This window comes from Galeopterus variegatus, unplaced genomic scaffold (genome assembly GCF_000696425.1).
Source record: "Galeopterus variegatus unplaced genomic scaffold, G_variegatus-3.0.2 Scaffold661, whole genome shotgun sequence".
NCBI lineage: Eukaryota > Metazoa > Chordata > Mammalia > Dermoptera > Cynocephalidae > Galeopterus > Galeopterus variegatus.
The window spans coordinates 77,488-90,760 of record NW_007726772.1 but is presented as its reverse complement, the minus strand read 5'-3'; the positions used below and the strand labels follow the sequence as shown (position 1 = coordinate 90,760).

The window sequence follows — 13,273 nt, the reverse complement described above, 5'->3', positions numbered from 1 at the left end:
GATGAAGAGGAACATTTTCAAATTGGCTTTTGGGTCTTTTTACATATCCCTATCATTCTGTGAGCACTTCCTTGCTTTCTGACACAAGACATTCCAGACTCATCTTACATTTATTTCTCTTGTCCCACCTCTGGAATCTGCCATTTCTCCATGAAGCTCAGGTTTTCCTCAGTGGAAAATGGTAATTTTCTCAGTGCACACCACTAGGGAGTATATTATATACATCTAGATACATAAACACGTGAATACATTTATATCTATATTTCTATATCTACCTTTGTATATTAAAAGTCAAATCAACATATCCATTTCCAATCTAATACCAATACTTCCTCCTTTTCCATATTTGTTACTCCCTTCTTTGCCAGCAAGAAACTTGGCTTCCATTATCCTAATGCATATCCTGATTTTATTCTCTTCCCCTGTGGAAGCTATCCTCTCCTACCCCATGCTGGGCTAATCATCCAGCCTAGGCTCTGACTGCCCACACCAGGCTATGCTGGTTACTCCTGGCCCCCCAACCAGAGACATCTACATTGCTTTGCCTCACCTAATATATCTGGGTCTGATTTATTTAGAATTGATGGAAGAAAAAGAAGGCAAAGAGGATGAGGAAGAATCCCCTCAATTTTTAAGATTCTTTATATATTAGGAATGTTAACATTTATATCTCCAATATGTGCTGCAGATGTTTTCATCGATTTTTCAGTTGTGCACTTAAATCTTTTATACTTATTGAAGAAACTTTAAAATTACCTTTTAGAGATACATACAGAAATATTTACAGATGAAATGATGAGGCACCTAGGATTTGCTTCAAAATATGAAGGAGGTAGTAGGTAGAGAAACAGAAGAAACAAGATGGGCCACATGTTGATAATTATGAAATCTAGGGGACGGGTACACAAGGTTCCATATACTACTCTACTTACTGTATGATGACACTTTTCCATGATAAAATGGTTCTGTAAAAGAGCCCGTTTATATTTTTTAAAAATTATCATATATTATTCTTGTGCATATATAAAAAAGAAAAACAAAATTGACTGGTTAAGGCTTTTTAAAACTTCACATTCAAATTCCAGCTCTTCTGAAGCATTTCTGACTTGGAGCCATCAACGTCCATGTTTTTCACTCCATGTCAAAAAGAGTGCTGGTGATGCAGCATTTCTTAAGAATGTTCCATGGTGTCCCTGGTACCTACTTCCAAGCCGCCAGCATCCTTTTCTGCACATTTTGATGCTGGTGTCTTCTAGATCTTACCCAGAGGTGCCGTGCACATGTAAGCAGTAACAACTGCAGCACAGCAGCTGCCTGCTGCCCCTCACCTCCAGCAACACTAAGACTTCAGAAATGTTAAAATGTGGAGGGGGAAGCCTGTGCATCTTAGTATTGATAAAGGCCAATAATTATAAATATACTTAAAGTTTTCAGTTTTATCTGCATTTTCTAAATACTTAACACATTCCTAATTACACAAAGTGTAATTCCCCTACCTATGATAGTTCACTATTCTTCCTCTCATAGTTTACAGCATAATGCTCAGCATTCAGCTTTTCAAAATTTAGTAACTATTTCTATAATAGTTCTTATCTCATTATATTAAAACTATCATTGGTGATGGGGTCACATGGCAATTTCCCTGGCAAAACAGAACTCCAGACCGGCCCGGTGGCGCACGCGGTAGAGTGCGGCGCTCCCGCCAAGGGTTCGGATCCCATATAGAGACCGGTCCGCTCACTGGTTGAGCGCGGTGCGGGCGCAACACCGAGGGTTGCGATCCTGTTGCCGGTCACGGTACAGGCACGAAACTGAGGGTTACGATCCCATTACCGGTCATGAAAAAAGACAAAAAGGAAAGGAAAGGAAAAAAAAAAAACAGAACTCCTGAAAGCCAGAGACTACCACTGACTATTCTCTTTATATCCATTTCCCATAACAGTGTGCCAGGGTCAGGGAGAGCTCAGTGAATGTCTATTGCATGAATGACTCTTCCCAAGAGCATTAGCATTAATTAAAATCAGTGAGTCAACCTGCTAACTAAGCACATGTGTAGCCTTCTCAGACACCAAGGCTGGTACTTTTTGAACCAAGTACTATTACTTCAAGTTGAGACTCTTACACTTTGAAGTATGAGAAAGGTCCCCATGCTAAAATAGCTATTCTTAATATGCTATGTCATTTTTCATTCATTCAAGAACATTTATTGATTATCTACCAAGTGCCAGGAGCTATGTTCACAAAAGGGTGCAAGAGAATCTTTACCTTCAAGAAGTTCATTTCATTTAGTGACAAAGATAAGTATGCATGTGATTATAAAACATAGTGGAAGCATTATGATAGAAGTATGCACAGGATACCATGGACATGAAAAGAGAGGACCCTTAACCCAGAATCCAAAAGCTTCCCAGAACAGCTGACATCTAAGGAGAATCTTAGAATATTCCCTTCCTATCACCTAGAGCTCTGCTGTCCAATACAGTAGCCACTAGCTACTAGCCATGCAAAACTTTGTAAATTTAAGTTAATGAAATGAAATAAAATCAGTTTTAGTTATAAAATGAAATAGTCAGTTCCTCAGTCACCCTAGCCACATTTCCAGTGCTCAACAGCCACATGTAGCCAGTGGTATTGGACAACACAGATATGGAATATTTCCACCTGTGCAGAAAGTTCTATTGGACAATGCTGTTCTGGTGCCTTCATTCTAATAAAGTATATGATCCCCCTTCTCAGAGGTCCCAAACAATAATAAGAGGAAACACAGACATGTAAAGTACAGAACTGCATTCAACTTATCCAACAATCTATTGCAGGACTCAGTAGCCTAACAACAGTATTTTAAATAAGGATGCTACCAAACAAGTGAAAGAGGGAATTTCAATCTTTCATTCTACCTTCAAATAGGACAAAAACATCTTATGTGAAGCAACTTAAGAGTCAATCTGAAACAGGAAAAGAAAATGTCAAGAGAAGGCTGAGAAGAGGAGGCAGAAACACAGAGGATTAAATGCTGATGTTTAGAGACTTAACTCTTTACACCAGCAACTTCATGCTCCTTTAGAGAATATTTATAGACTGGGGGGTTCTGATATTTTTAGACCTTTCAGGGTAGAATGCGTCTTTGAAGATACAGTCTGTTTTATTTAAGATGTACGTACTTAAGAAAAATACCATTAACCAAAAGCATCACAATAAAATAAAATGAACTATAGGTACTTCTCAAAACTAGAATGTAATTATTCTAAAAAGAGAAAAGCACAAGAAATTATATATAATCACTACAACATAACACTTCTCAAATATTTTTAAAGCAACATTTAAGACACAGCAACATACCAGTTCAGATTTGAAGTAGCCTATTGTATTTTCATCCAATTGAAAATATCTTCTCTTCCAGTTTTTCATCTACCAAAGATGAACGAACAGACATAAGACTTCTGTTTCTAAGAATGTCAAATGTTAATTAGCACTTAATTATTTTGATATAAACCCACAAATCAGAAATGCCAAGCACTGAAAACCTCACTACCCTCTCTCAGTGAGAAGATAAATGAAACCTGTCTCTCTTTTGCTACTCAGGCATTGAACTTCAAATTCAACTTTTAGTAGCCGGCTTTCAGCTTTATTATATGATTTTTATGATATGATTTCTTATTTTGAATGCTCTAACAATTTTTTTAAAAAGGCACTTCCCCTTCCTCCCCACCCCTCCAAAGTAAAGAGCAAGCACAGGAAATGTTATTAAACCACATCAAGTTTCTCCGTCTGTAAAATGCATGAATCCTTCTACAAGTACTTTACACAAAGTATTAAAGCAGTAAATATTTAATAAAATAAACCTATTTTGTACAAATATCTTTTGTCAATGAAATACAGTTTTTGTGAAAGCACTGACAGATCTCTAAGTGACTGGTACTTTGGATGTAAAACAAAAAGGAAGGACTGTCTCCTTAAAAGCCCTAATTAACATACAACTCAGTGTCATAGCCTGATGAGAAGTCTGACTGCCTGCAGAATTCTATAGTGAGAAACCTCCAGTGCAAGCCTTCATTTCCCTTAGCCTAAAGAAGGTCAAACAGCACTGAAAAAACTTTCCCTTAGCTGACGTTAAGGGAATTAGAGTGGCCACAAAGTGATGAGAAGTCAAACAGGACTGCAAGTAAAGTTTTATGTATTTCTTTGCTCGCAAACACTTTTTTCTTTTATTTTCAAACTTTAAAGTTTATTTTCTCATAAAATTCTATAGATTTAGTTCACACAGAAAGAATGGCTTAAATTTTAGAAAGATACTTTGGAAACTTAGAAATACTGCTAAATTTACTTGCTCTTGCAGACATTCCCATCATGGGGCAGACTGTGTGGGAATATCTGGGCTAACCCCATAATAGCTCTTGCTAAGTGCCAGGTGCTGCGCAAAGGGCTACACCTCTTTTATGTATATCTTTCCAAAAAAAACCTCTAGACAGTAGGTTTTGTAATATAATTTTCCTTAAAAAAGAAACTGAGCATCTGAGAGGTTAAGTAAGTAGCCCAAGGTCACAGAGCTTTCCACTGAGGTCAGCCCAATATCAAATCAAGTAAGGATCCTTCCATGTCCCACTTCTCCATGCCTCTAGCCTGCCATCTCCCCTCTAGAGCTCTTTCTCAACCCTCTCCTGAGGTGAGGAGGTGAGGATCAACAGAAAAACTTTCTGGAATAGATTTAAACTGTTAGGAAAGCTCATTTAAACTGAAGGTCAGTGGTAACAGGCACACCCGCAGACCCAGTAAATAACAGCACTCAGGTATAAACATTTATTCTATTGCCTGACTCCCCTTCTCAGCATGCTAGTCTTTCACTTTGGGTCCTTCATAAATAGGGCAAACAATCTGGAGGTTAATATGAGAGTTTGCTAGTACATACTCATTTTTCATTATTTCACACATTTTATTAAGCTACTCACCACTGCGCCTTGTTTTACACAATATCCAGCTTTGATAACTGCACTATCTGGAGGTGGTTTAGGAGTAAAGTAAGGAAGATGGCTTTGTGATCGCTTCAAATTATTTCTGTCAATACTTTCACCACATTCGTTTACTTCTTCTTTCTAAAATGAAGCAAAATAAATAAATTCTTTTCTTGCTTGTTTAGCTTCAAAGCATACTTTTATTTCATGTTGTTACCCTAGTAGAAAATCTTAAGATTTATCTTAGTTCAGTTAAAAACACAGATTTTGTAGTGAAGAGTTTTCTAATTAATCTCAGATACTTAATCATAACTTTCTCATCATTGATTACAGCACACATTTTCTCTTCTCTTGTTCTGCAAAAATCCTGCCATCAGATTGGGGGAGGAAGGGTGTAATTTTTTATTTAGAAATAATTATATAGATTCACAGGAAGTTGCACCCCCCCAACCCCCCAAAAAATGTACAGGGGGTCCTATAGACCCTTTAACCAGTTTTCCACAACAGGGAAACTGCGTAACTAGAGTACATTACCAAAACCAAGAAACTGACATTGGTGCATCCCACAAACTCTATTCAGATTTCTCCAGTTTTACATGCACTCATTTGTCTAAGTGTGTACTGACAGTTCTATGCAATTTTACCACATGTGTAGATTTGTGTAACCACCACCATAAAGCTCCCTTGTGCTTCCCCTATAGAGCTCCTACCCTTAATCCCTTGGCAACCACTTATTTCTTCTCCACCTCCATAATTTTGACATTTTGAGAATATAACTCGATGGAAGCGTACAGTGGGTAATCTTTTGAGACTGGCATTTTTCACTCAGCATAATTCTTCGGGGATTCATCCAGATTGTTCCTTGTATCAATACTTCATTCCTTTTTATTGCTATATTCCATGGTATGGATGTTCTACCAGTTGTTTAACTATTCACCCATTAAAGGGCATCTGGGTTATTTCCAGCTTTTGGCTGTTAGAAATAAAGCTGCTGTGAATATTCATGTACAGGTTTCTGTATGAACATAACTCTCCACTTCTCTAGGATAAATGCCTAGGAGTGTGAATGGTGAGTTGTATAGTACCTGTAAGTTTACTTTTATATATATATATATATATATATATATTAAAAAAAAACCCTGCCAAACTGGTTTTCAGAGTGGTTGTACTATTTTACATTCCCACGAGAAATGTACAAGAGATCCAATTTCTCATCATCCTTGTCAGCATTTGTGTTTTCACTAATTTTTATTTTAGCCATCCTGATAGGTGTGCAATGATATCCCCCTGGAGTCTCACTTTGCATTTCTCTACTGGCTAATGATGATGAACATCCTTTCGTGTGTTTATTTTCCATCAGTATATCTTTTATCTTTCAGTGAAATGTCTGTTAATGAATTCTGCCCATTTTCTAACTGAATTTCTTGGTTTTTTACTGTTGGGAGTTCTTTATATGTTCTAAATCCAAATCCTTTGTTGGATATGTGGTCTGCAAATATTTAATCCCTGTTTTCTGTAGCTTTTCTTTTCATCCTCTTAACAGGGTCTTTCACAAAAATATTTTTAATTTTGATAAGGTCTAAATTATCAATTTTTGCCTTTCATGGATTGTGCTTTTGATATCAAGGGAAAAACTCTTTGCCTAGTCCTAGATCCTGAAGATTTTCTCCTATCCTTTCTTCTAAAAGAATTATAGTTTTATGTTTTACATGTAAGTCCAGTGATTTAAAAAAACTATACCCAGTTTTCCATATTTCTCAAAGTATTGGTTTTCTGTTTATTTATAACATCTGATAATCTAGAATCCCACAAATAAGCCCAAGGTGTATTTTCAAGAACTCCTAAATTTCAAGAGAAAAACTAAGTCCTGAGTCATACATATCTTGAGGAATTTTGAACCCATTCTACATTTAGATGAGTCAACATTAATTATGTACTTAACTTTGTAATCCTAGTACCTAACTCACTGCTTACCCAATTTTTCTGAATAAATCAATCATGAAAATGAGTTTTAACATTTCCTTGATACTATATTGTCTAAACACTTATAAATAAGTAAATGCTAATTTGTAATTTTTAAAAATTATACTGCAAAATAATAAAGCAATAAAATTCATTGGGATTTTTTTGTAATGGCAGCTCCCATAAAATCCTAGAACCTACTGAAATATCTATACCAAAATTAAAGTGCAACACAATCTTAATTCTACACAAAATTAAAACAGCCACACATATAAACTAGTACAATATTTTAGGACAACTACAGATAAATACTCTTGTTCTGTATGTCAATGCAAGTCACAATACAGGTGAAAAAACACACAGAATCCTAGCTTATTATGTATCCAACTTTGGTGAAAAATGTAAGCTTCCATTAGAGCAGGGATTTTTGTTCATTAATATACCCTTTGCCAAGAATAAAAATAGCAATCTATAGTTTATTAACTAATGTTGTAAAATCTCTTTCCACTAATTACCCTCCCCTGGCAGAGACCTGAAAAAATATGGGGTATAACACCATTCGATTTTAAAAGTTTATAAAACGTCAAAGTCTTTTAAGTTAAAAAGGCACACAGGTAATGAAAATGTCCAACACTGGCAATACCAATCACTCACATTAAAATTCTTGGTTTCTCAACTATCAGTAATTTAATTTGCATTACAAACTCATTCCCTCAATAGCAACAAAGACATTTAACCTCACGCAAAAGTTTTAATTTCATCAAAAATTATTTATAAATTTGTATTTTTCATAATACCCAAATGAGACTTAATTTAGCACATCAGTACTCTTGGGGTAGAATTAAGTCAAAATTCTAGTCCTGTTTACCTCACCTAGGCCAGGTTATAGAAAAAACAGGTTTAAAAAATCACACATATTTGCAAACTCTTTGACTCAGCAATTTTATTTCTATGAATTTACCCTTTAAAAAATATCATCTATGTCTCTTAAGTTTAAGCTACAAGAATGTTCATCACAGCATTGTTTACAAAGGAAAAATGAAAGAAAAAGGAAAAAGAACTCTATTTGCCCAACAACATAGGATTTGTAAATTATGGTAAATCCATGGCAGAACTACTATGTGGTCATTAAAAATGATGTAGAATAATTCCCGATGACTTAGAAAATGCTCATGATATAAGTGAAAAAAGTTATTTACAAAATCTAGTATATAACTTATATCTCCACCTCGGGGGGTGGGGTGTGTGTGGAAATACACAGAAGAAAGGCTCAGAAAAAATATGAAAAGTGCTTAGTTTATCTGTGATTTCCAAGTTTTTTACAATAAACATATACTTTTGAAATAAGAAACAAAAATAAAAGTTTTTGTAGTAACTGGGTATTGTAATAATCCAGTAAAGACATACTATTTTGATAACAATACAAAAATCAATATACAGTAATTAGGCTCTCACACAATAAAGAATTTTTACCTGAGTTGGAGTAATGATTGGTACACCACCAACAATATCAGTTCTGTAAGATACTTGCTTCTTCCCACATTCACCCTGGCGAGTTAGGTTATCAGAATTAGGCTGTGAATCTGACTGCTTTGGTACCTGAAATGGTAAGTAAAATGAATCATTTTGCAACCAGCATTACATATGCGACAGAGTTTCCAAATAATTGTCTGTTCATATATAACTGACAAATATACATATGTTATTTGTAGCGCATGTGTATGTACTCCTTTAAGTTCTTACACTAATTTTCTGTTAGAGTAATACTTTATAACACAGCCATCACTTACAAGTGCTTGCTTGGGCAATACTATTTCATATATTTTCCTATTTACTACTCCTGCATAGGGGCAGAACCCCCTTTGAGAGGTAAGGAAAGGAAACAGAGGCTCAGAGGCAGAGGTAACACAGGTTAGATCCTGGCTGTATACTACATTCCAGCGAAATCCGAGTAACTCTTACAAACCTAACCACTACAACTCTAGTCCCCATTTATTAGAGCTCTTAACATTGGATAATACAGCTTTTTACTGTTATCTTCCCTTTCCTCCATCACAACCCATGATTCTGCAAGATCCCGAGGACAGGGACTGTGGCATATTCAATCTTTCCTGGCTTCTAGACAAAGTCTACCAAAAACAAGTATTCAGTAAATGTTGAAAACTGACTTATTGTATAAATCCAAAATCAGCAGGAAAAAAAGACTAATAAAATCAAAAATCAAAATGTTCAAAGTAAAACAAAACTTTCTAGGAATTTAAAGAAAAAATTCCAATACTTGTATCAATGATAAATCACTCACATGGATAAACAAACAGTGATTGTGGTAAGAGCAGAATCTCCTATGTTAACACCTCACCAAAGCGGAATCAAAGAATCAGAGGTATCACAAATGTTTAACATATATTTTAGCTTTTCTTATGTGGCCTAGTCAGGGAATACAGTACTTGAATAATCATGATTTTTGTCTACAGATGGTTAACAATGTAGTCTGTATTTGAATTATAAATATTTTAAGGCTATGAATAAAATGTAATAAAATATACTCAGCCTCAATTATAATACTGAACATGATTTAGTTTTTCTCCAGTGATTTAAAGGGTATTTGGGGATCCTACAGTCTTTCAGGAATATTATGACAAATACTATTGACAATCACAGAAGGAGTGATATTAAAACATTTCATTTAAAATGAAATAATTTGCCTGTCACATAGCTAATCCCTGTTAACAGAGTACTGGCAGAACCACAGAGGGTACCATTTACATTATATTCAAAGATTCAAACCATTTATTATTGTGACTCCAAAGCAGTGTGGATTCTCATGCTTTAATGTGCATAAGGTACTACACAGGATCATTATTAAAATCTTCAGATTTCCGGGCTCCATACACAGAAATTCTGATTCAGTAAATCTGGAGTACAGCCAAAAACACTGGACTTTCAGCAGGAACACCAGATGTTTTTGAGGTAGTTGATTCATAAACCTCACTTTGAGAAACACTGCTCTAAACCTGTGCTCTCTTTTTATACGATGCTACTCCCACCAGGTTCGTAAAAAAGCAGGTATGCAATGTAGACAAGGATTTACAGAGAAGTTTTTTGCAAAATATTAAGTAAACATGTTCTATGTGTGTATGAGAAGATGGTAAGCTGTAGTAGATCCCAGCTCACACAATCATAATAAACGGATATAAATGACTTGTCTCTTGGGTGACTTTTAAAACTCCCTCTCCTCCTTCTCCACCCCCCAAAACAAAAGAAAGAAACAGGAAAGGAAGAGAAGTGAATCCTGAATATCTCTTGAATTCTCCTAAAAGGCTGCACATTTTGGCGTGCTTTTTAAAGGCAACACAACAATAGACAGAATTTTACTTGTCAAATAAAATTAGAAGGAACCATATCTTGAAAGAATTCTCTGAGGAAGCCCATGGTACTTTCTAATAAACAGCATCATGTATTTATATTATTCTGACAGAGAAAATGTGGCCCACTTACCTCATTGTGAACAGAAAACAGCATAAGAAAAATTGAAACCAGAGAGAAAATTATCTATTCAACTGTATTAGATGAACTGTACTGCTAAGAGGTGACCTATTAGAAAAGCAGTAGCTATTCCCTCTTTCAAGAAGTTGACATTTTAGCCAGACATGGGAATTTCCTAAGGAAAAATCCTTAATATCACCCTAAAAACATACTAAAATTTATATTGGTTTTTCCATTTTTCTTCCAAAACTGACAGTATGTTAAAAATCCTTGCCTATACTATACTGTTAAGCCCATTGCTTCTAATTTGTCCTTATAATATGAGGGTACTTCAAAAAGTTCATGGAAAAATAGAATTTAAAAGATAATATAAATTTCTCCACAAACTTTCTGAAGTACACTCAAAAAAATCAAATGTTAAATATAGCATAATTCCAATGTTAGAGTAGAATAACAGAATTGCATTTAACAACAAAAATTATCTAAGTTGTTATCTTATTACCTAAGAAAAAGAAAAATATAAGCAAAATACCAGTGAATATAAGTAACTCCCTTAAAAACTCTAGGTAACTCTCAAGTTAGTCTAAATTTAGCCATGAAGATAAACATTATCAGGACCCTCTCATCCCAAAATCAGCACAGAAAACTGATCTCACTCGGCAGATAGCAAGTGTTAGACATTGAATATGCTCTGTTTCTTTGCCTATTGCCTTTCTCCCCTTCCCTTGCTTTCTACCCTTTTTTATGTGCCTGTGTTTTTTGTGAGAGATCTGAATGTATTCTTGACAGGCATTTGCATGTGATCTTAACAGCAGGAAAATCTAATGGCAGGAAAAGAAAATTTTAAAATGACTAGATAATAAAGATATGAACAAACCACATTTAAGTATTTATGAGTGAAATTAATAAAAATGCTGCAGGTTTCTCAAAAGTTAAAGGAAAAAAATCGATGTTCAATTCACAGAGAATAATGACAGGGCTTCAAGATTGAAACCTAAAACGTTCAGACTTATGAACAACAATACACCAACAAATTGGAAAATATGGAGGAAACGGATAAATTTCTGAATACACACAACTTACCATGACCAAACCAAGAAGAAATAGAAAACCTGAACAGACCAATAACAAGTAACAAGATTAAATCAGTAATCAGCAGTCTCCCAACAAAGAAAAGCCCAGGACCAGATGGCTTCACTGCTGAATCCTACCAGACTTTTAAAAGAAGAATTAATAGCAATTCCTCTCAAACTACACCAAAAAATCAAAGCTGAGGGTATTCTCCAAACTCATTCTATGAGGCCAGCATCATGCTGATACCAAAATCAGGCAAGGACACAACAACAAAAACTACAGGCCAATATCCCTGAAAAACATAGATGCAAAAATTCTCAACAAAATACTAGCAGACTTCAACAGCACATAAATAAGATTATACACCATAATCAAGCAGGATATATCCCAGGGATGCAAGGATGGTTCAACATATGCAAATCAATAAATATGATACATCACATCAATAAAATGAAGGACAAAAACCATATAATTGTTTCAATAGATGCAGAAAAAGCATTTGATAGAATTCAACATCCCTTCATGAAGGGATGATGTTTATCTTCAAAATCTCTCAACAAATTAGGTATCGAAGAAATTACCTCAACACAGTAAAGGCCACATATAACAAACCCACAGCTATCATAATATTAAAATGGAAAAAGTTGAAAGCTTTTCCTCTAAGAATAGGAACAAGACAAGGATGCTCACTTTCACTACTCTTATTCAACATAGTTCTAGCCAGAACAATTAGGCAAGAGAAATAAATAAAGGGCATCCATATTGGAAAAGAGGAAGTCAAGTTGTCCCTGTTTGTAGATGACAAGATCTTATATACAGAAAAACCAACTAAAGACTCCACCAAAAAACTCTTAGATCTGATTGACAAATTCAGTAAATTTGCAGAATACAAAACTGATATACAAAAATCAGTAGCAATCTACATACCAACAACAAACCAGCAAAAAATAAATCAAGAAAGCAATCCCATTTACAATAGCTACCAAAAAAATAAAATACCTACAAAAAAATTTAACCAAGGAGATGAAAGACCTCTACCATGAAAATTACAAAACACTGATGAAAGAAATTAAAGATTACACACAAAAAATGAAAAGTCATTCCACGTTTATGGATTGGAAGAATTAATATTATCAAAACGACCATACTACACAAAATAATCTACAGATTCAATGCAATCCCTATCAGAATACCAAATGACATTCTTCACAGAAATAGAAAAAAAAAAAAAATCTTAAAATTCATATTGAACCACAAAAGCAATCTTGAGGAAAAAGAACAAAGTTGGAGGCATCACACCGCCTGTCTTCAAAATACACTGCAAAGCTATAATAGCCCAAACAGCATGGTACCTGCACAAAAACAGACACATGAACCAATGGAACCTAGAAATAAACCATGTGTCTACAGTCAACAGACCTTTGACAAAGATGTCAAGAACATACACTGGGGAAAGGACAGCCTCTTCAATAAATGGTGCTGGGAAACGGAGATATCCATATGCAGAAAAAAGAAACTAGACTCCTATCTTTCACCATATGCAAAAATCAACTCAAAATGGGTTAAAGACTTGAATGTAAGATACTCAAGTGTAAAACTGCTTGAAGAAAACAGGGGAGACGCTCCAAGACATTGGTCTGAACAAAATTTTATGGAGAAGATTTCTAAAGTACAGGTAATAAAAGCAAAAACGACATATGGGGGGCCGGCCCAGTGGCGCACTGGATAGTGCGCCGCTTAGGAGGCGCGGCAGCGCTGCCGCCCGAGGGTTCGGATCCCACATACAGACCGGCTCCCGCTCA

At 35.2% G+C, this 13,273-nt stretch overlaps 1 protein-coding gene across 3 annotated transcripts in view; it reads right to left on the bottom strand.

Moving 5' to 3' along the window:
- PLEKHA1 (pleckstrin homology domain containing, family A (phosphoinositide binding specific) member 1) overlaps window positions 1–13,273 on the bottom strand; it is a 39,922-nt gene that overhangs the window by 10,633 nt on the left and 16,016 nt on the right. For all 3 annotated transcript variants that reach the window (XM_008571109.1, XM_008571110.1, XM_008571111.1), the window contains exons 5-7: window positions 8,385–8,510; window positions 4,947–5,090; window positions 3,340–3,408 (exon numbers count right to left, since the gene is read on the bottom strand). In XM_008571109.1, coding sequence (XP_008569331.1) covers window positions 3,340–3,408; window positions 4,947–5,090; window positions 8,385–8,510 — 339 coding nt within the window. The remainder of the gene's footprint in view (window positions 1–3,339; window positions 3,409–4,946; window positions 5,091–8,384; window positions 8,511–13,273) is intronic.